A 24,465-nucleotide genomic window follows, 5' to 3' on the forward strand; every position below is an offset into this window, starting at 1 on the left:
TTTTTAATGTTATAACAGAAGCCTTTTCTTATATTGTGTCTTATGCATCATAACAATTCCCATATTAGCTGTTTTTTCCTCAGTGCAGTATTTTATTTCCTATGTGGTCATGTCATTTTAAAATGGCTTCTAGAAATTGGTAACCAGTGCAAAGAGGCTAAAACCGGGGTGATGTGAGAAATGTGTTTGGTCTTTGTTTCGTACAATCTGAAGCTGAGCTACAACTCGAGCATTGAGGCATGTGAACAAAGTGTTAGAGTAGTCCAGGCGTGAAGATATAAAAGCGTGAATAATGTTTTCGGTATTGCTAAAAGACAACATTGCTTGGAGAAGAGGTGCCACAGGGGACAATATGGGGTTAAGTGCCTGGCTCAAGGGCACACAGTCATTGTGCAGCGTCACCTGTAGATGTGAAGGATACGACAGCTAGTAATAGCTGAGTCAATACAAGCTGGTATAAAAATTGGAGGGCTTTCCCTGTTTGTATGTAAGGTGTCGCATAAAACTAGCATGAAGCTCAAATTAATAAACACATTATTCCATGCCAGCCAGTGTGTGTTTGTGTATCAGAGGTTTCATGGCTCAGTAATTAGCGCTGGCAGATGAAACATTGGTCGGAGGAAGTGTTGTCATGCTGTGGAGTTGATGAACTGTGGGAAGGACAGGAGCCCGCAGCCACACGCGTGCGCACACACACACACACACACACACACACGTACAAGCATGAATATGTGAATAATGTGTTTTTTTGTGTGTGTATGTGTTAATATGGACATCTAAGGGTTACAATATGTTTTAGAGTTCCTTGTTTTATCTCTTTTGCAAGCTATTTCCACTGTTGAGACAGTAGAGAGGGGAAAGGTGGGAGAGAGAAAAAGTTTCCATTTTGTTTTGAACTCTAAATCATACATACACGCTAATCCACCTAGATACAATAATAATTGTGATGTTGTTTGTTTTCTCGGAGTAGTAAACAAAATCTTCTTCTTTTTTCTGGGAGAGTGTGACTACTGTAACTATGTGTGTCTGGCCTTGTGTACATCTTAGCATCCTCTTTTAGGATAATGCATCTGCATGTGAGTTTACATTGTTTTGGATGTTTGCTTTTTCTCAGTTTTTATCACGATAGTGTTTGATGTTGTTGATGTAGATATATTTGTTCAGTTTTTTATGTTTGTGTGTCCATCTCTCCATCTGAGGTACGCTTTAGGTTTCATTTTGGCGACGTTGATTGTCTCTAATGTGTTGTTTGTTCACAGTCCTCCGGCCCTTCTGTTTGTTTATGCGGGGCCAGTTTTGCCCTACGCCACTTGCACAAATAATTATGCTCGCTAATGAAGGGGCCCGCAGCCACGGCACTCTGTAAATGCCTTTCTGATGAGAGGCACTAGGAGACAGCAGGTGCAGGGTGGGCCTCCCAGGGACTAAGATTGAAGACCAGGAAGCCAGGGTGCCCCGCCCCTCCATCCCTCTATCTTTCTATTCCTCTCTGACTTCCTGCTTCTTTATCTGTGATATTTTTGGTGAGAGTATTCATAAAGTACATATGATACGTAAATATGAGTCAAACATTCTGATTCTAAATCTGCATAAAAATGTGCTGATGCTATCAGGGATATTAAAGCACGATACACACGTTTCATGATTCTGTTTAGAGTCATTTTTGTTGTGGCTCTTTATATAAGAATCCATTCAGAGTAATTTACACTCATAAGCATTATACAAAGATGCACATCACTTTTGTCTGGACTGTGAAAATATATTTTAAATTTGTTTGGCTGTAATGCATTTTATGATTTGTTATATATACACAAATGTGGTCTTCATTAAATATGTTTGGAAAACCACTGCACAAGACAGTCATCATACTGTATCTTCAGTAACTTGCACTGATGTTTCTTCCTCATCATCTTGTCTGAAACACTCGTTCTTTCTTTTCCCCCATTTTCATTCTCCCCCTGTGGCTTCCTTGGGCTTTGAGGGCAAACAAATAAACAAAACAAAACATTTATAGACTCAGCGCTTGCATCTTGGCCCCCAAATCCCTGCACTTAGAGCTGAGTGAATGAAGCATGCGGAGAAGGCCCATATGAGACAGACAGACAGAAAGGCTTCTTTCTCTGCAAACTTTTAGACCCCCCTCCCCTCTTCCCTCTGTCTCTCCAAAAACTTCATAAGCAGCAATACTGTAGTGGATGTGTGTGTGTGTGTGTGCATGAGTGTGAACGAGAGCGTATGACTGTTGCTTTGTGAGCAAGTTTGCCTGTGCATGTGTGTGTGGTAAGTGGTATATGTTGCACATGTGTGCATGCATGCGCATGTGTGTGTTTGAGCAGGGTGGTGTCAGCTCGCTCCTTGCCACCCCATTTGCTGTAGCTGTACCGCTGTGATCACAGACAGATGTATAAATCAAACCTCGCTTGATGGATTCATCAGGGTGGCGAAACGATCGCCTGAGAAGAACTCGCAACTCTCTTAGCGTTCTGTGTTCTGACGGAAAGGGTATGCAAAGAGCCTAAATGGATGAACGCTTGATTAATTCTTTGCCAGAGATGTTGGCGACAGCAGGAAATGTGTTTTTGCTTTGACTGTGTTTGCACGGGAATTTACGCGCGCGGGGCGTGAGTTATGAGGCCTGAGTTTTGTACCTAAGGCTATTGTGCATAATGATGGCAGGTTGGGAGAACTGCAAGCAGCCGCTAAAGACTTGCTACCTGTGGAGCAAAGACAACCAAAGAGAGAGGGAGGGTGTGTGTGTGTGTGTGTGTGTGTGTGTGTGTGTGTGTGTGTGTGTGTGTGTGTTTGTGGATTGGGACTTTGTGTGAGAGAAAGTTGAAGCTGCAAAATGTGTGTGTGTGTATGTGAGAGCACAGGTGAGGGAGGGAAAATGAGATAAACAGAAGATTTCTATAAGGAAACATGAAGAAGTTGATGCCAAGAGAAAAAAAAAAACACGACATAAGACACACAAAGTTAGACTAAGGGGGGTTTCCCTTTTCACACACAAAGGCTCTCTATGACTTGTGATACTGAAGCTACTGACCATTCATACCATCGGTCACTGATATCCATCCTCCATCTGGGTCAGCAACTGTACTTCTTTTTTGCCAGTAAATGTAGTAGTTGGAAAACACTAGGAGATCCTGAAGAAAGTGAGGTGTTTTTCAACATTTTTTATCTGTATTCAATCACTTTATGTAAAGTTAATGCAGAAACTTGCACTCTATAATCAGAGTGAATCATCTTTGCAATGAAAAGCAGGGGAAGTTATGGTGGGTTTGAAGATTGTTGGTGGAGGAAAGGTTCTGCTACTTTGAGTTTTTACCACACCTCAACGGCCCCTTAATCGAAACCCATAACTCCAAAAACCCTCAAAGCAAAGCCAGGTCAGACATCACAAATGGTAAATAGATCATTTTTTGTTTTAAAGCCATTATGCACTGCTCAATTTAAGAGAACTAATCAAGGGCATGTTAAGTCTCAGCTGTAAAGTGTTATTTTCCCCATATTTCCTATTATTTCCTATTTATTTAGGTTCTTGTCACCTTTGTTTTAATGTTCCTTTAATTTTATTTTCTTTGCCTTTTCTGTTTTTTATGTTGAAAACTTTGAACCCTTAAAGAGAGTTTTTATTTTGCTGTGTATCTTTTTGAGTGTAAATAAAGTTTGAATTAACAATTAATTAAACAAAAAAATAAACTTGTGCCTTGGTAAAACATCAGTACCCTCAAATACCAGTTCATCCACGTGCCTGCTCCGGGCAGCAACCCACTTTTACATACTTTTAATGTATGAATGAAATGTCATTTCATAACTGAAAACAAGCATACTGACAGACACTGAGGGTCTTAATTCCTAAATTTTTCATTTGCTGTAGTTGAAGGAAAAATGCCACATCGTTAACATGGAAGAATTGAAACTGCCAGTACTCTTAATGTGCAGTTGTAGCATATTGTTCCTGTGAATGCCTGCTCATAAACAACTCAAAAGTTAATAAAAATAAAGCTAAGGGTTTAAAGGAGAACCCTTAGTTTCTGATATCTCAGTTTAGCTCAACAAATGAGATACAGGTTTCTGTGGCTGCATGCTAAGGTTCTTATAGAGAGGAAGTGGATTTTTATAGCTAACATGTTGGTAATTTATAAGAAAAGGCAATCTGTGTATCTGGAGGTGGCAGAAAGAGGGAGAAAAGGGAGGGGCAGGCAAGATGAGTAGTAATTTACTCAGTTAAGAGCCAAATGGCAGACAGACTGTCGCCCTGCGTGTTATCTCTGAGATTTGCACTCTGCTCATTTTCTGACTATATTTCCCTGCCTGTGTGTGTGAGAATATGTGTGTGTGCAGTTCTGTGTGCATGTGCACACAGTTGGATAGTGGCTTTAGAGTATCACCATCGTTTGAGCATTTGGTTGCATATTGTACTGTAAATCATGAAGACTTTATTGCTTTTACCAGAGCTCATATGTGTACATACTGGTACATGTTTGTTCATACACTCAGATTACAGTAGACGACTGGAGGCAGATTTATGTGTGTATCTGCATGTGTTAGGGTTATACGTACTTGTGTGTTTGTACTTATGTGAGCGAATATGTGTGTTTTAACGAATCTTGGAAAGCTTCATTGCACTCATCAGGATATCAGTGTTGAGAAATGGCGGTGTCAGTGAAGTGACAGTTGTGTGTGTGTGTGAGGATTGATGGGCCTGAGCCTGACAGCAGCCATATTGTGAAGACAGAGAAGGATGGAGGGATGGTGGGAGGAACGGGGGGGAGTGGGGGAGGGGGAGGGGGGAGTATTGTAGCCCCCTCATCCTCACAGGTTAATATTGACACAGCCTGGGCAGATACAGCGCCTGCAGCACTCATCAATCACTTTCAGTGGACCCACACAAATACACTCACATACACAGGCTCAGGAGAGAAGGACCACACACACTGTAAGACACAGCGCACAGAAACACACACACACACACACACACACACACACACAGAAAAACACTTTAAAAGTCAGGTAGAAACATGGACTATTTGGACAAGTCAGGAAAAATGATTAGAAATATGTTTTCATGAATGTCATTCACACACATGCATGCCAAACTTCCTCTGTTAGTTTTACTATAACTAACTCTTTTGTTTTAAAGTTCTACTTAAATAAGCACAAAAACAATTTTGAGAACTTCACAAAACAAACAGTTGTACGACAAATCTAGATTAATCAAGCAAATATGTTTTCAAAAGTATCTCTTTGCACACTTTCTGCGTAACCCTGCGTTGCAAATTATGGTTGCCATAACATTGTTGTTAATCATTTCAGAAAGAAAGAAAAACAAGTTCCCTTGACAAACAAAACAATCAATTAATGCAACTTTCCATCCATCAATCATTGTGCGTGTCACTGAATTACCATAATCTGTGCATGGTGGCTGTTTTAAGAGCAAACATTAATTTCCGAACAATAAATCACAAAGTGTCTCTCTACCCCTCTGTGCGCTTTGACAGCTTCGTCTCTCATTGCTACAGATGAAGTCTTACTTGAAACCACTTCATTTTTACTAAAAAAATGTAATCATATGCACAATAAAGGACAGGGGTCTAACAAAGTTTCCCATACAGCTGTAACTACAATGTTAGGGAATGTGTATTAATCATTTTGAGACTACGACAACCAAATGTGATAATTGTTTTTTCATTATTTATTCATTAATTTGAAAAAAGTTGGAACTGGGAGCATCTGTCAAGCAGTTTGCCTTACCCACTGTAGATGTTGATTCCTTCTCCTCTTTTTGTCTTTCTGTCCTATTTATTTGTCTTTTCTTTCTTTTTCTCTCTTCCAGGACTGGCATGGTTATGTGGACAGGCTGAAATCATTCAGTCATCGCCATGGCTACGATGGTCTGATGGTTCTCTTGTCCATCAGTGATACAGTTCATCATCCTCGCCAGCAGGTGGCTGTCTACACGAGCAACGCTGATATCCTAAACCAGGTAAATCAGCTGCAAGACTACTGCTGTGTGTTGTGTTTATTCTTTAATAAATGCAACTCAATAACACTGGTAACTGGTAATAGGCGTTTTAATATCTATTATTTATTTGTCAGTTGCTCTGAATCCCTAGATATGATCTTTAATTTGGTAAATTACCAAGAATTGCAGCAGAAACTTGACAAGAGGTTTGTTGAGTGGTGTTGGTTGTTGGTTTGGGTAAAGTGGGGTGACATCACAGGTTGTTATTTGATATTAGGCCTTACAAGTCCGTGTTTCCTTAGTCACTAAGCCTTCCCAGAAAATCCATTTGTTAAATGAGATTGACACCATTCTCATATCTGTCAAGTACATAAGTGGCTACAGCCAGCAGCTGTCAACACATAATTCCCATAAAATTGCAATTTGGTGTTTTTACATTTCAGTTTTCACACAGATTCTGTGTTTCCAGTTATCGTATTGTGTATAGCCTTTCACTAACACATGATATAAGAGTGCTATCAATTTTCTTTCTTCCAGGAGATAGATAAGTATATTTCCCAAAATGTCAAAGGATTGCTTTGGGAAGTCAAAATAGAAAAACATAAAATATTAAAATAAAGTGTCTCTCATTGCAGATCTGCTGTGAGTTGGAAGAGTCTTCCAGCTTGTCTCTTTCTGGTGAATTGGAGCCCAGGGAGTGTCTCCAGGTCTACCACATCACTATAAACACCCCCTTATCCTCTGATACTTCTCTGCTGTGGGAAGAGATTCAGGGCTTCCTCAAGGAGTTTGTTGATCGGCGAAGCTCTATGCTGGCCTGTCACCCCAGCAGTAGGACCTCTTCCACGGAGGGAGTGGCAGGCAGTGTTGAGTTCTCCCAGGGATCATCTGGAATCAATGACATGTATGGTTCTGATATAGAGAGAGTCGAAGGAGGCTGTGGAGATGCGGTGCCCATAGCACGGTAATTAAATGCATCCTACATTTGATTTTGTTTCATTCAGTGTCAGGGGAAGTAATCAAAATAGAAAATCTGATGATGAATATTACTTATTCATGGATTTCAGGCAAACATGGACACAATGTTGTGACAATGTTGTTTTATCTCTTTAAATAGGGTGATGGCAGATGAAGAGGACACAGGAGGTGTAGGAGTTGGTGCAGGTGGGGAGCTAGTGAGCCCTGACAGCGGCATGACCACAATCCGCAGCAGCCGCTCCTCCAAGGAGAGTTCAGTGTTTCTTAGCGATGACAGCCCTGTTGGTGAAGTTGTAGCAGGTGGGGGGTCAGCAGCAGGGCCTGGAGGACTCTTCCTGAGAAACCCCTCTCCCCTGGGGTTGTTATCTCTCTCCCCTCCTGTCCCACCGGAGAGGAGGAGGAACCGCTCTAGCAGGAATAGGAGTGAGAACTTTGACCTGTTTAGTTTTGACCCACTACATAGCAGTGACCACTCTCTGCCAGCAGGCGGGGAATCTACAAATTCTGGAGGAAGAGGAGATGAGGAAGTAAAAAGAGCAGGAAGCTCAAGCCTATCAGAATATGAAGAACTGAGCTTGATGGATTTCTCTGCTCCCAGTTCATTGGCAAATTTTTCAGTAGACCACCATGGTCAAATCCATGGGAATGAGATGATTGATACTGTGGTTCCTCCAACCCCAGTCAACAGCCTGGTAGGTAGTCGCCCACCCAGCAGATGTGGGGTCAGGTTCTTCCCAGAAGATGTAGTTGAAAGGATCAATGGCCTACAGCACAAGGACAGTGTGTCATCGTCCTTGTCGGAAACCTGGGATGAACTTGGCTTTGACACACAAGGAGCATTGTCCTCAAGTGATAATAATGCCTGGAATAGGACCAGAGGATCTGAGAGTCCACAGAATATTTTGGAGGAAGTTGTAGGCAAAGAGTCAATTGGTGACACAGCAGAAAGAGAAAAGATCTTAAAGTCAGAGAACTCCCACCACAGGGGAATGGGCCTTGAACCACAGCTTAGCCTGATCACCGAGCAGACTGAATCATATGACAACTGGAACCCAGATTCTCTATTGAAGGATCAATGGAACCTTGTTACTTTGGCGGATCTGCAATTGACACCACCAGAGGAGGAAGTATTTGGAAAATGCAAAGCTGGTATCATAGCAGTGCAAGAAAAAACATCCTCATTGTCAAAAAAGAAAGTAATCCTAAACACTCTAACACCAGACACATCTAAAGAAGAGGACGAAGGGGTACAGGGGAAAAAAGGAGACAGACAGATGGAGCTTCTAGACTTCTGGACCTACTCAGCACAGAAGGGATTTCTTAAGTCTGATAGTGGAACCACCACGTCTTACCCTGAATCACTAGATATGTGGAATATGACAATCCGGGATGACAGTCTATCACCTCTCACGACCCCTGAAAACTTGTCTGAAAACTCAGGTTCTTTCTATGGATTGAACCCCAGTGTTAAGGGTGGTGCCTCTGTGGAAAGTCCACTAGGATTCTCTGATGGTGGAATGGAGATGTGGAACACCACCATTCAAGAAGACAGCTCTTCCACAATAACAAGCCCCGAAGCGCCAGAAAATGGAAGGGACCTTAGTTACATGGGATCACTGGAAGCCAGTGATATTCCTGAGACAAACGCGACCAAACAGACAGAAGAAGTAAAAGCTATAGAGGAGAAAAGTGTGAATAAAGTACTGAGTCAGACACCTGGGGAAGTAGAGTGGAAAGGTAATGAACACCATGTGAAAATAGTCATAGAGGCTGCAGAGGGTAGATCACAGAGTAAAGAAACAGATGACAATGACATCCAGAGTGCTCAGAGTCAAATGTCTGTCATGCAGAATTTTGTATCTGAACTTCAAAAAGAACAGACAGTACCAGACCAAGGTAGTGACATGTGGGACCTACCTGTCCCTGGCATGGTCACCTCCACCTCAGAATATGACAATGTTGGAGCTGGCACTTGGAGCCTGACATCCTCCCCCGAGACCTATGCTAGTCCAGTAGTAGACATGATACAGCTAGAAGAGCAGTCCAGCCCTTTTATAGCTGTGACCAAGCCTACTCAGATAGATGAGGGACATGATCAACACCAGAGGGCTGATTCTCTAGGAGAACACAGAGTAGTACTTTCAGATAAAGAACAGCCAGATGACCAAGTGTTCATATTTGAGAGACCTAGTGAGTTGAGTGACATGACCAGAAGTGGAGGGAGTTCAATTGAGAGTAAGTACGACAACAAAACTGCAGAGGGATTAGAGGAGGCTGACTGGATAGAGCAACCAAGTGATCATTCCCCATTTATTCTGGTGGACAATTCCTCTGTCACTCAGCAAATTTCAGCCAATCATCAATCAAGTTCAGGAGAAGCTGCTGAGACTCAAATCCAGACTGACCAATCATTGTCCCCAAGCCTTATGAACTGGGATAGTCTTGTTTCCCAGAAACACGATGGCCCCAAATCAACTTCAGTCAGAATGGCCCACAATGATGATGGGCCTATTATTGAAAGCCAAAGGGGTCCTGACAATGAGAGCAATGGAAATGTGGAAGGTAAAACAACTGAGACCATGTCACTGAGTTCCAGCTCTGGGGGGGAGAGAGACACAACGAAGCATAGCCCAGACAGTCTTCTCCCAGGCAGTCAAGATGACCTCAGGTCCAATTCAGATGGAGATTCATCATCAGGCCTTGAAATGGAAAACATCATTGTATCTGGCACAGTAAAGGAAGCTGACAGAGAGTGGCATTATAGGCCTAAAGAGGGTGACAAGCAATCAAAAGGAACAAGGAAGTCCCTGGAAACATTTAGCATGCTTTCTTATGCTGCCACAGTACTGCAAATCCAGGCCCAAGCTGCACATAGAGAGCATCAGGAGAACACAGAACAAAGCAGGCAAAACCAAATGTCTAGAGATACTGAGGGTACACTCAGTGCAGATGTCCAGCAAAATCAAGCTGTCTTTGAAAGCACTAACAAACACATCACAGAACAGACATACTCAAAAACAGGAGCATTGCATCAGTCCAGCTCTGATGAGTCAGCCCTCGATGCTTGCAGTGCCTCTCAACGTTTCACAGACAGCACGCATCCCCAAGAAAATGCTAGTAATGCCACTGAAATATTCAGTCCAAGCCAATCAAAAACTATCTCTCAAGTTTTTCATCAGTCAGATTCAAGACCGACAGTTTGCAGTCCAACACCGATAGAAGAAGGAAACTATGATGATAAATCAAGCATCATGGCCAGAAGTGTGTCTCCATCATTAAGATATCCATCAGATCACTTCCTGAAAACCAGAGAAGAAGTTTATGTCCATTCACAAATCTCAATGGAAGATTCAGATGAGGGTGGGCAGTCGCCCTCTTCAGCTCCATCATGTCCTACTTCTTTGGGCAACTTACAAGTCTGGGGGGGTCAGTTAGCAAGACAGGACACACCTCAATCCACATCTGAACCACAATCCCCCGCACTTACCAACAGCTCTGTCTCCCACACCAGCTCTTTGGTTGGCACACCATTAAGTGAGTCAGGTATTTCCACTGACAGAGGACTTGGATTACCTTTTTCTGGAGATTTAATGGAAGAGGAGAATGGTGAGGAAGAGCAGGAAGAGGAAATTGATGTAGAGCTCACTACCCTGCCAAAATGGACTTCACAAGTCCAAACTGAGAAGGAAGAAAGACCACAGCTGGGTTCTTCTGATCTGTTGAGTTTCACTGAGGAGCTGATTGGAGGTTGTTCATTTCAACAAACAGATTTACAGACACTTGAACCAAAGGGCGGCAGGTTCCTACAGAATACACTGGATTACTATGATGGACAACCTATAAGGACTGTTGATTGTGATACATGGTCTGCTGAACAACACACTGGAGGCCATGGAGCTTCTCAAGAAAGCCATTCACCTATTTTAAGGTAAGCAAAGTACCTCAAATCATAACCTTATGTCTTAAAGTTTGTGATATTCTACCTGTCACATTTGCAGTTATTCAAGAGGTTTCCATGAATATAATTTAATTTGTACTGGATAGGATACCAGTGGAATATGTGTTTGTGTGTCTTTCCAGCATTCATGCTGTTGCTCAGGGCAGACTTTCTATTTTCAGGCTGCGAAAGGCCTGTGAATGTACATGCATGTACACACATGTACTTGCCCTGCACACACATATAAATACGGGCCAACAATTCTTCCCCTAACTCGTGTTTAGTTCTTTGTTGGGTTTTTGAGTCTCTACAGCTTTCTTAATGGTGTCTAAATGTTAGAAGAATATTAGCATTGCGGAACAGACTGTCAGAATTGAGCTAGAGGGCCCTCCTGAGGGTAGATGTCGGATTTTGGAAGTGTGTGTTTGCGTGTGTGTGTGTGTGTCTGTCTGAGAGACAGCAAAAGAGACCAAAATGATTCTGTGTGTATGTCTATCTGTTTAATAATGGTAGTTTAAAGGTTCATATGGTGGATATTGTACCCATGTGGCCCTGCAACACACCCTCACAGTGTTTTGCAAGTAAGGAGTCATGGGAATTGAAACTGACAGTGTGAGTGTGTGTGTAGGTGAGTGAGTAAGACAGTGAGATTCACAGTGAGGATGTGAGAATGAATGTGAGCGGTGTGACTGAGGCAGAAACAGATTATATGTCCATATGTGTGTGTTTATATGTGAGTAAGAAACAAACTGTGCATGTATTTGTGTGTGTGTGTGTGTGTGTGTGTGTGTGTGTGTGTGTGTGTGTGTTCGTGTGTGGCGGCGAGCTTTGATCTGGAGCTCTGTGTGTGTGTTTATAAATCTGTTTACGCCTCATTAAATATGCATTACCTGCCTCATTACAGCTGGAGCCCCACCACAGCTAATGGAAACAGCTCCCTTAGCTCTCTTACAAGGTGTGTGTGTGAGTGCGTGTATTTGTGGGTACGCAAGCAAGCTTGTGTGTGAGTGTGTGCATCGGTTTTACTCATGTGTATAAGAGAATAAAAGTTTGTCTATGTAGGTTCAACTCTACATTAGCAAACAGTACATAATCTTGATTATTTTTGTGTGATTCTTTTAAACTGCGTGTACATTACCAGTCAAAACTTTGGACACACTTTCTCATTTAAGTGAATGGGAAGGTGTGCCCAAACTTTTGACTGGTAATCTATGTATGAAGCAGTTTAAAGTTTACTACTGTGTTTATTCTTGCAGAAAAGTATTACAAACTATGGTTTCATATGAATGAATGGCACTTCATGCTGAGTTGTAGTAGCTTATTTCATTCTGTGTTCAATTCTGTGGTGAATTTAACAATGTTAAAGGTGCTCCGTGGAGTTTTCTTGTAAACAAACAACAAAAGTTTCTGTTTACGGTCAGCAGAACACATATTATGTATCCTTAAGAACCAACAAACATGTTGAAACATTTTGAAACCTGCATTGTTTACATCCAAGTTTTCCTTGTCCTCTTCTTCTATGCTTTTGCTGGAACATTGCTGCATTTCTTGGTGCTTTACCGCCACCTACAGCTCAATGGAAAATTGTGAAACCAGTGGCAGGACTGTGAATTGCATCAACCCGCATTGCACCATAGTGCTACTAAACTCCACAGCGTGCCTTTAATGTGAACCTCAAATATTTAAACATACAAGTCTATTAAACAAACTGATAAAAAGAAATTGCACAATGAAAATTTAATCTTGCAAGCCACTGATTCTAAGGAGGGTATGCAGGGCGGTTTGAATGAAAGTAGAACCCAAATATTTTGTACATTTCAAAATTCATAGTCCAGACACTGTGGTTGTAGTTCACTGTCATTAACATTAACCGTTCTTTCTGAATTTCTCATTCTCTTTGCTCTGATCTACACTCCCCTATTTCCCTGAAAGAAGACACCAAGAAGTGACATCACAACTTTTGTCCCAGACAACCGATGAGAATGCTGCATACCAGTGGACAGGAAGTCAGAATGTAACTCAGGGTCAAACCCAATATGGCTACAATTACCACCACATTGACCAAAGAACTGAAAACCAGAGCGCCTCTGCAGCCTGCGCAGATACCAAATCTAACAGCCAGGAGAATACCACAGATGTCTATGCTGAGTTTACAACTGATGCCACAACTGTACAATATAGAGCTGACCAGGCTGAGAGCTATTATGAACCTGGAGATATTGCCGAGTACAGCTCGGAAGATCCAGGTTCCACATTCCAGTACATAGCCGAAAGCCAATACGGAGGTGACTCTACCTCCACGCGTGCTTCTGAAGTCCAGTGCTCTCAGTATCAAGCTGATGGCCAGAGCCAGTATGAGACAGACCAAGGGCAGTACCAGTTTGATGGGCAGCTATTCTACCAATCAAATATCCACGCTGAGAGGGAAGATCATGCGCGGTATGTGCCAGAGGAATACGTCCACTTTCTCCTCTCAAGGTGAGCTGTCACTTATACAGACTCAATTTTGTCACTCAGTAAACTCCGTACTATGATTCTAAGTGCTCCCTGGGATCTAAAAATATGTATTAGTGGGTATCAGCTAAAGGCCCGTCCCTTTTAAAAGTCAGTTTGTTGTCATTGGTCTTTCTAAAAAGCTGCAACATGATGTTAGCTTCTATCCATGACAAGTGTGTGAAAGAGAGAGCGAAAGAGATCAACAGTTGATCTATGTAGGTTTTTCAGAGGCTAAATGCTGCATTAACTGCCTTTTACCACAAAGAGGCAGCAGAGATCAATTTAAAACTGTGATCAATCCTGTAGATAACATACAACATTTATTCTTTGTGCTAAAGCCACCGATGATTGGCCTATCAATATAAATAAATGAGCACGTGCAAAGGTTTTTGCATACTGTAGGTGGTGCGTTATTAGAGGCTTAACATGGTTCAACAGAGGACAAAAGAAGCAGGACTGGATCAACTTATGTATAGACTACAAGATGTACAGATAAAATGGGACTGGTGTGACCTTTACATGTGGGTGTGATAATTTCCTGATGCAAACCTGCATCTCAACCAGCATCAGTCTCATTCAGGATGGAGTCATAAATGCTGGTCATGAGGAAGGACATGGTGGAAGAGTGTTGGCATCAGTGTCAGGAGCTGGAAGCAGTGTGTTACAGGTGCACAGTTGCTAAATAGCATGCTAAGTGATTGGGTCTTATGTGGATAAGATAGAGAAGTGATAAGACAAAAACGGAGGTGGGACGGAGCTAATTGTAGACTTATTTAATTTTTATGAGTCATTAACCTCCACCCATATCAGCTCCATGAGTAATTGGTGTTTCATCATTCCTATGGGCCAAAATTGTATTTTTTATTTATTCATTTTTTCAATGAAAACTTTCTCCTCCATGCTGCGCATGTTGGAATCTGATCAGCCACCCTTGGTGCCCCCCAACATATTGCCGTCCTACCATTGTCAATTAAGGAAGCGCACAAAGCCCAATGAGAAAAGCCCTTAATTCCAGGAAAAGAAATATTGCATCCTCCTACAACAAACATGTGGCTTATTAACATATTAATTTTTGTGTGATGCCTGCCTTCTGACAATATTGCAATAAATTATTAATCTGCCGTAAGTGAAACCACTATATTACCTATTGGTCTGCCTTACAGTTGTCTCTGGTGAGTGGAACAGAGTTTATCACTCTTTAGATTGTCTTTAAAAAGAAGATATTGGCTTATAAAAGTGGCACAACACTGTGGTGCTTAAGTAGCAATAATGGGTTCAGTAGGTCCTAAAGGTAAACTGTAAAAGAAGAAGGTGGTTATTGGGCTGGGGTAAAGTTGGCGGTGACAGCATTGGATACGAAACATTATTTACACAACATTTTCTTTAATGAGGATCATAATTGCCCAGTGGGTAGATCTCAACGCTGCACTTTTGCTTGACCCCAGAATTGCAAATGTGATACAGTTTCAGTGATATGACTTTGGTAAACAAGGAAATTATGAACAGCCACAAAAAAAGAATAATCCAGGGTTTTCTTCTAATAACACAAAACACAATCCACAATGCCTAAATAGATGTATCTAAAAATGCTTTTGTTTGGTAAAAGCATTGTAACAGGTGATATTTTTCTGTTAGGATATTTCTGTAGTTTGATAATACAAATCTTTTTTTTTTTTGTAATACATTACTAAAGTAGTGCATTAGCTCAACAGCTCTCCCACCTAATGTCATCTATCTACGTTGTCCAATGTTGATTCATGTTGTATCTGCTAAACAGTGGCACTAATTTTACCCATGAATATCAGTTTACTCGTCATGGCGAGTACAACTCAGCCTGTCACAGGTTTGCACGTTGTCTTTGTCTTAGTTATTTATTTATTTATTCATTGGGACCATGTACAGTGGTAAACGTACATGTTACCATCTGATGTACTGTACTAGAGTTAGTTGATAGCTAATATTCATCTGCAGTCCCTTTGGTAGGTCACAATTAAAACATATAACAGCTCAATAACATAACAGTACAAAGCAAAAAACACACAGGACACATTATACAAAATACAAATAGCACATTACAAACACCCACAATGTAAACCAGAAATGACTAATGTATGGTTGTTAAATTAAAAGCAAGATTATTTGCATTCATGAAAAGATCGATGATAAAATGTAGTCAGTGGTTACGGAGCTGAGTAGCTTTTAGCAGACTTTTTAATTTGGTTTTAAATGTACCGATGGCTTCTGTGGCTCTGGAGGGAGCTTTTTATAAATGGAAAATTTCATTTCTTTCTTTTTTAATCTTTCTTTTGTGAGTCTCCCAACTTTATGGAAGTGCATCTGCAAAGCCAGAGTACCTCTTTGAAAGTTGAAATAATGAGTTTGATTAAAGTTTTTTATTTTTCACATAATGTTTGTATTTTTGCTAAATCAAATGTAGTAATAATATTCCATGTGTGTATGTGCATACTTGTACATTGTACAGTGTGCTACAACTTAATTGTTCCTCATTAGCAGTTGCATCATGGTACTTATTTTGTTCCACTTTGTAAATCTGATGACCCGCCCCCTCTTTGGGGCACATGACCCTCCCCTGTCCTGTCTGTGTGTGTGTGTGTGTTGTTTTTTTTTTGGGGGGGGGGGCATACATTCACGCCAGACCTTTTCATAATAAAGTGGTCATGTGACTTGATTGTGGGACAGAGAGTGGATCAGCCACTCATGGTGGGAGAAGACGGAGAGAGGGTAAGGTAGGTGTCCTAAGATAGATTTTAAAAGAAAAAAGCCTTTGAATGTGTGTGTTTTTGTGTGTGTGTATGATCATGTGTGTTTCTTTCTCTGTACTGCTTCTCTCTATTGTTAGCTGGCCTTATGCTAATCAGAGTCTGTGAGAGGGGCTTTGGTTGGGGGGAGGTAGCAACACTGCTCAGTATTGTTTCCTCAGCCCACACGTGCAGCCTGGGAATGAAGCAGTGAGTCGCTTTCTGCTTTTCTCAGTCTGCTTTGTCACTTCTGTAATCTTTTATGTCCTCAGTCAAAACAACAGAAATTCTTCCTAGTTCAATGTCATGGGAAAAGTTAGATTCTTCTTTTTTGTAGATGGTTGTCTTTGGCTTGTTTGGCCCAATACTATGCGTAGCTGTGCCTATGGTGGTAGTGGCGATAGCAATGATAATTTATGTCATTGCTTATTATTGTATTTCTGTGCCTCTTAGCAGGCACTCCCAACAAGGAGACAGCGCAGCAGGGATGATGATGAAGATGGCCTCCAGTGAGGAAGCTGAGGAGATGGAAAACAGAGAAGGTAAATAAACAGCTAGATAATCTAAACTTACATCTTCTCAGTTTTTTTAAACCATTGGATATTTTAATTATTATTATTATTTTCATAATCTAAAGGAAAGAATGATCATCATTTATGACAATTAGTTGGATTTGGAAATTTGTTCCCTTTTTCCATTTTTCATAAAACTGCTCTTGACAGCTCTATGTTCTGGTTTCTGTTGCCATGATAGTGACTTAATGATCTTCTGTCCCATGTTTTCACATTTGACAGACATTTTTTAAGGACAATTAAATCTATAGCAATAACACCAAAGCTCCTCAAAACATAGTCACATAATCTAAAGTGAATCTACACCTTGACTTGAAAAAAACACACACACACATTAAGATGCTAAGAAAAATTAAACAAACTCTCTCTGACTAGACCCACCCTCCTCTGCAGATCTGTCAATCGGGTCCAATCAAAGGAGGAAGTTAGTAGCTCCACCAATGAACGTGTCACTGGACCCTAGTGAAGGGTCCCTTCTCTCAGAGGATGCCCTGGATACAGAGGACGAGGCTTTGGATACCGGGGATGACCTGGATCTGAATATTGATGAGGTGGACACATCTGATGAGGCCGACTCAAGGGAGTTCAACAGACACGGTGAGACACACACCTGAGGATACTGTACGAACATGTCTAAATGCGTACATAAATGTCTGTATGTTGTCTACCGTATATTGTCCCAAAAAAAGAAATACCGTGCAAATATAAATATGCTGTTATTCCATCTTGTAAAACTCAACGTTCACATCAGCTGTCTGTGATGTCACAAACAGGGGACTCAGATGAGTCTAATCTTGGAGCAGGAGCCGCATTAAGTGAAGCTGTTGCAGGACACAGAGCGGCTGAGGAGGGCAGGGAGAGCAGACTGTGGAGGAGCGTGGTGATTGGAGAGCAGGAGCATCGCATTGATATGAAGTGCATTGAGCCTTACAGAAGAGTCATCTCTCATGGAGGTACACACACACACACACACACACACACACACACACACACACACACACACACACACACACACACACACTACAGTCTTATAATCCAGACACACCAGTTTATCCTGTATGTTTCACAGCCTTTGATCATTTGATTTCAGCCGATGCTTCCTGCTGACTTGTATTGTGCTGGGGGGGTTTTTTCCCCATGTCTGGTGGAATCATATATTTACTTGATAATTTTATGCTTTGCACCTTATTTTTCAAAGGCAAACTCTCAATAATTGTTTTTGATAATTCTGTTTAAGGGTCCACCGACCCTGTTGATAACCTGTGATATTACAGAGCACACTGACCACACAGTGAAAGGAAGAAGAGTGGTTTACAGAGGCACGATCAAAACAACTTCATCTTAATTTGCATTTGAAACATTAAACTTATTAAATCAGATCCAGACAAATATTAGTAATTGCTACAATGAAAATTATATCTGAAAATGTTCTGGAGACACACATGCTGTGGCAGTTTGAAAGGACACAGCTTTGCCCTGCCCTTCCCCATATAAGGTCCTCTTTGCAGTGAATGTAGAGAAGTGGAGGGGAGGCAACTCCCACTCAAACCCCTTACCATGACCCATATGTAGACTGTGAAAAAAGCTGCCATTTTAACAATAGTGCTCACTGATGGGCCTCGAATTAATGGGTCACAATTACTAATTAGATACATAAGACAAAAAGAGAAGAATTGTAATTAAATTCAATGATCAGATGTATGAATGCATACGCATTGTAAATGGGACCCATTATGAGTGTCCTTTTTGTCTGTTTTCAGGTTATTATGCTGAACAGAATGCCATCATCGTGTTTGCAGCTTGCTTTCTACCAGACAGCGACTGTGACAATTACAACTATGTAATGGAAAACCTTTTTCTGTAAGTAAAGCTACTCTACATGGCTAAAAGTATGTGGACATCTGAATTTTACACACACATATATGTGATTGTTGAACATCACATTCAAAATACCATGGGCATCAAGATTCTGCTATAATTGCCTCCACTCTATTGTTAAGGCTTTTGTTGTAGGAATTTGCTCTCATTCAGCCACAGGAGCATTAGAGAAGTTGACCACTGATATTGGTCGATAAGGCCTGGCCCACAGTCAGCATTCCAGTTCATCCTAAAGGTGTTGGAATGGGTTGAGGTCTCTGAGCAGGCCAATCAGTTTCTTCCACACCAAGCTGGGAAAACCATTTCTTTATGGACTTCATGTTAAAACAAGGAAGTGCCCTCCCCAAACTGTTGCCACAAAGTTGGAAGCACATTAATGTATTGTGATGTCATTGTTGATGTAGCATTGAGATTTTACATTACTGGAAATAAGGGGCTGAGCCCAAATTCTGAAATCCAGCCCCAGACCAAAATTATACAAACATGCTGAACATGGAAAAGTGTTTTCACATACACTTTGTCATATAGTCTACTTTCTGTGACACAAAAGAGGCTGTTAAAATGCTGTTTAATTCCAGAAATTAAATTACATACTGGTGTCAACAGACAACCATGATTTATACATAATTAATTATTAAACAATTCACTTCACAAGGAAATGTATTTAAAAAATACCAGCCTGATAGTGGTTTCCATTGTCTGTCTTTGTGTAGATATGTAATTAGTACCCTGGAACTTATGGTGGCAGAAGATTACATGATCGTCTACCTGAATGGTGCCACACCTCGCAGGAGAATGCCTGGCTTTACCTGGATGAAAAAGTGCTACCAAATGATTGATAGAAGGTAATATTCACACAAACACATGCACAGCTATAATTTAAAGCACATGCACACACACACAGATAATGAAAAAACTCAAGCTCTTGATCCCCAGCCACATAAAACCACCCACTTGGCACACACTCACTCCACCTTTCTTTTTACACAAAACCCTTTTGACTTCAAATACGTTTTTATTCTCTTTGGTGTCTTTTTTCTCTGACCAGGATCTTGTGTGATTACATGGAGCCACAGTTTTGATTAAATGTCATATTAAGACATTAAGTTTTAATGATATTATATTATGCAGTTATATTCTGTGAATTGTCTAAAGTAGAATTTCCAATACTTTTGTTTAAACAAAAATCAAAAGCAGTCTGTAATGGGACAAATTAATGTTAATCAGCAGCATCTGCCATTAAAATGCTCTTTACTAACTCAGTGTTGCCGCATTGCCCATAAGTAGATGAATATGTGTAACCGATTAAATGTAAAGGTGAGTTTGTATCATAGACTGTAAAAAATATGGATGTAGCCACCGTGATGTCACCCATTAGTTTCTGAAGAGCAGTTTTGAAGCTCAAAGTGGGCAGCTTCAGCCATCGCCATCTTGGCAGTGCCTTACTCCACCTAACTCCCGGCTAATCCAAAATGGGCAAAGAGTTTGAGCTGAGGCGGGCTGAATGAAGCCTGGTTGCTGAAACAAGTCACCTAGCGGCTAGTGACCTGTCAATCAAAGCAGCCATGTCCTTAATTATGCATAACTTTACAGCTTAATAACATTTAAACTGGAGAATTATAAAAAAATTCACCCCCGTCCAGTTATCATGAAAGGGGAAAGTAGCTATAGTTGTATAGTTGGGCATTTTAACAAGGGGGTCTATGGGGATTGACTCGCTTTTGGAGCCAGCCTCAAGTGGCCATTCGAGGCACTGCAGTTTTTGGCGCTTCCGCTTCATTTTACAGCCCCGGAGGCATGGATGTATAATAAGAGCTGGATAGGGCACCATCGCTCAGCATTGCAGCCAATTTTTCCCAGTGGCCACTCGCGGTATTGTAGTGAAAAATCCGCTTGTGGCCCAAAAAGCATTTTCCCCATAGACCACCATTAAAAAAGGGACGTCTGTAAAACTATTGACAGGACACCTCGAACTGCAAACAATGTCAATTATGACTCTTTCTATTATCAACTTTTGATCCTTGGAGGTTTTATATTTGTAAAACTTTCCTCAAGCCGAGAAAAGCGATTTTAAAAATCAATGACGTCATCACAATGTAAAGTCTATGGGCCAAGCGGGAACTCGCGGGCAGGGCCAGCGGGGGAAACACTACTGTGCATATTCAGTGGGCCGCACAACGCGGAAGCAAACCTGGAAACTAGAAACTTTTTTTGGCGCACATCCATGCTCGGAAGTTGCTAGTTGGTTTGTATGAAGACAAAATCATGCATGCTCAGTTGACATTAGCACATAAAGATTATAAAAGATAATAAGTGAATTCAAGCTTGGTTCATGAGTTTGTTTGCTTTTTCAAAACAAATTAGAGCTAAAATTACTGTAATTCAGTTTGGTATTAATGATTGGTCTAAATCCTCTAATGATTAAATATATTGCATAACTCTCCAGTGATCATCCTCATCTTTTATACTTTACCAAGAAAAATGAAACCATAAGCAACTACATTACACAACTCACGTATTTTTTCCTAATATTTTTGTCAATTATTGTAAACCGTCTGTGTTCACTCATTCACTACTCCCTGTATAACATACAGTCAGAAGTTTACTCTGTAGTGAGCAGTAAATTGAGATTTTCACTTATGAATCATCATCATCATTTGGAGTCATCACTGATAGGCTTAGTGTTGCACAACTGTAATTGTCAAGTCACTAAAATGTGATGCCATGTATTGTGGGATTGTTAGCAGAAAGTAGGGTACATGCCATGGACAATACTTTTTTTGTTCCATTGTGTGAATGTTGGAGGGCACTATAGAGTGCATAAATTTCACACTGAAATAAAATGGTAGGCGGTAAATACAGTGTACTACTAAATATTGAGTGATTTTGGATGTAGCCCAAGTGTGGTCAAAACATTAGTGATACAATAAAATAATTGGAGCTAAAAGTGCGGTACAGGTGTAATTAATATGTAATATTTATTAATAAGTCAGCAAGTTATTAAGGAAGCTCTTGCCTATCTTTTTACACCACTTCTTCTTCTTCTCTTGTCCCACAGACTGAAGAAAAACCTTAAAATGTTCATCATCGTCCATCCTTCCTGGTTCATACGGACATTGCTGGGAATCACCAGACCCTTCATAAGGTGTCATTGTTGTACTAAATGTTCAAATAACACTCTCAAAAAATGCACACACTGAAGCCTTGATTCTACCAATAACTGTATCCATGCTACCAGTATATATGAGAAAGAAATAGAAACTCTCTATGGGCATATTTTGTGATCTATTAGAATTTGACACCAACACAAATCATAATACAAACCCTTTGTAGCCCTAGCTATTTCCAAGAAAACAATCTGATTACACTGAAAATCCAGTAGCCAACTTGTGATATCACAACGGTTGAATCAACTCACCTGAATACACATCACTGAATACACAACTTTATGACTTCTTTTTTCCAGCTCCAAGTTCAGCAGTAAGATTAAGTATGTGAATAGTCTGCGGGAGCTTGGAGAAATCATCCCAATGGAGTATGTCCACATTCCACCCAGCATTGTCAAGTAAGTAAGCTTGTATCTACAGTATGTTTGACTTGTTAAACAACACGGTCCCACCCTTGGAACACTTTAGTCTTTGTTACTTTAGCTCAGCATCACTCATTCAGACTTTTTGTTGTAAAATTTGAAGAGTTGCCTTACAAACGAAAGGTTGAAGAACAGTAACCTTTATATTTTGGGTACATTATTTTGTGAACACAACTGGGGCAGGTGGCTAGACAAGGTGAAAATGACACTATCTGCACTGTGACATTCTCCTCTTCAGTGGATACTGGTTATTTGTGCTTAAAACACCGATAAATATCATTCAAGCTTCGTTGCCATTCTTGATTTATTTAGATGACTACCTGACATCATGATATGCATAGACATATGAACCATGTTACCAAATGAATTAACGCTTCCTCCACTGCAGTTTCGACTCAGGTTTTGCCAGAGGCAATTACAGCTAATTAAAACCTGTTTGTTGAGTGTGTAGAAGCTTAGACCCTGAATAGTCTGTTTCCGAAGGCTGTTCATGGACTAAGAAAACTTATACCTTTAGATATTATATGTGTTTTGTCTAACACACCTTTTCAAGGAGCTAAAGGTCAGGTTCAGTGACAAATCCTTTCTGCTGTAATCACATTATACACCTTCTCTTTTTTTTTTTTAATCTGTGACTAACTCAAGAATAACTCACTGACTTCCTCTATGAAAAAGGGAAACAAACACACTGCAAACTTCCATTTCAAATGCCTAAATTAGGCATACTCATACATCTCTCACTCTGCCCCAAGGTATGACGAGGAGAGGGGTATACACAAATTTGCATGCATAAGGTAAATCAACTAACCTGCCTGTATTGATCAGCTGGCTGTGCAAAAGTCTCCCTGAAAAATCCTTCCGCACTACTATGAATTTTCACATCTTCTGACTAACTAATGTTTAGTTGTCTCCTTATCCGGTGTAATGTGAGGCAGACCTTGATTTTCTTACTTCTCTCAATCTGTGATGTGGCTTTCCCTAGAAATTGGTTTATTTCACCTCTCACCTGTTGCATTTAAGTGGAAATCTAATGAACATATATACACCAAAATAACTTAGACTAACAACCAGATACATTCTCGACCCAACCGGTCAAGGCAGATGGCCGCCCACCCAGAGCCCGGTTCTGCTCGAGGTTTCTTCCTGTTAAAGGGGAGTTTTTCCTTGCCGCTATCGCCAAGTGCTTGCTCATGGGGAAATGCTGGGTAAATGAAAGAGTACAGTCTAGACCTGCTCTATGTGAAAAGTGCCCTGAGATAACTTCTGTTGTGATTATATAAATAAAATAAATAAATTGACTTGACATACAAAGTGACTCCCCAACAGGCTGGTCTGATGGTTTGCTGTTGAGGAACCTACGAGCGATGCATAGTTTCCAATTACTCTGTCAGTATGAAAGGTGGCTAAGTGTTTTTATGACTTTCTCATAATTGGCCACATAATATTCCCTTAGCAAAAAAGAATATGAGGTGCAGTATTTTAACTGTAGCTGGCTGACAATAGCCTCCAGAGAGATGAGTCACAACTATTAGCATGAAGCCTTTTTGCAAATAGTAATGCCCAGTAACTAGAAATACCAGAAAAATATCATCAAGGTAGCAGGTCAGTCGTCAGGAAAATATAAACATTAGAACAAAAGACTAAAGCTTTTGTTTATCTGCTGAGGACAATACGATAAATGGGATTTGATGCATGATTATTTCCTATTCAGCTATTTTTCTCCAGGTCCGTGGTATAAAAGGGAAAAGGTTGTGTTTGTAGCATATAAAATAGAGTGGAGATGACTTCAACCCTCTCCATTACCAAGGGGCCATGTCTTGTACCTTTTTGCCTTTCTGTCTTGTGCCACTGAGCATGTATTGAGTCTGAAAACTACTATAATTATTAAACTACTATAAACTACTATTGACCTAGACCCCGTGCTTGTAAAAAAAATGTTTAACAGGGTAAAATACTGACTCTTTTGACTGGTTCATTATCGGAAAATGATTGCACCCTATGCATTGCAGTGCATCTGTACCTCACTCCTTTGATCTTTAGAGCACTGATGCTTGTTTTCCTTTCCTTCCATTCACCCTCCTATGGCAGTGTGGATATAGGCTACTAATCCCCAACAACTGCATGTGTACTGACAATGAGGTGGCCCCCTTCACTTGTTTTTCTCCTTACCTCACTAACCTTTGCTCTCTGCCCTCTAACCCAATGCTAAACCAGACTGGATACAGAATTGCAGGACACAGCAGCTAAGTAAGTAGTGAGCAATTGTTCTCTGTCAGTGAGTGAATCAAACA

At 40.7% G+C, this 24,465-nt stretch overlaps 1 protein-coding gene across 3 annotated transcripts in view; it reads left to right on the forward strand.

The window, feature by feature from the left end:
• The window catches only part of LOC121904411, a 42,298-nt gene that overhangs the window by 16,035 nt on the left and 1,798 nt on the right, over positions 1–24,465 (forward strand). The window contains exons 7-19 of one of the 3 annotated variants that reach the window (XM_042422155.1): positions 5,837–5,986; positions 6,601–6,929; positions 7,083–10,871; positions 11,785–11,835; positions 12,813–13,358; positions 16,589–16,677; positions 17,101–17,304; positions 17,481–17,660; positions 18,468–18,567; positions 19,299–19,430; positions 21,644–21,730; positions 22,052–22,150; positions 24,389–24,421. In XM_042422155.1, the coding sequence (XP_042278089.1) occupies positions 5,837–5,986; positions 6,601–6,929; positions 7,083–10,871; positions 11,785–11,835; positions 12,813–13,358; positions 16,589–16,677; positions 17,101–17,304; positions 17,481–17,660; positions 18,468–18,567; positions 19,299–19,430; positions 21,644–21,730; positions 22,052–22,150; positions 24,389–24,421 (5,789 nt within the window). Of the gene's footprint in view, positions 1–5,836; positions 5,987–6,600; positions 6,930–7,082; positions 10,872–11,784; positions 11,836–12,812; positions 13,359–16,588; positions 16,678–17,082; positions 17,305–17,480; positions 17,661–18,467; positions 18,568–19,298; positions 19,431–21,643; positions 21,731–22,051; positions 22,151–24,388; positions 24,422–24,465 lie in introns of all 3 variants that reach the window. The other 2 variants (XM_042422156.1, XM_042422157.1) reach the window with 2 other exon arrangements.

This window comes from Thunnus maccoyii, chromosome 9, assembly GCF_910596095.1.
Source record: "Thunnus maccoyii chromosome 9, fThuMac1.1, whole genome shotgun sequence".
Taxonomy (NCBI): Eukaryota; Metazoa; Chordata; class Actinopteri; order Scombriformes; family Scombridae; genus Thunnus; species Thunnus maccoyii.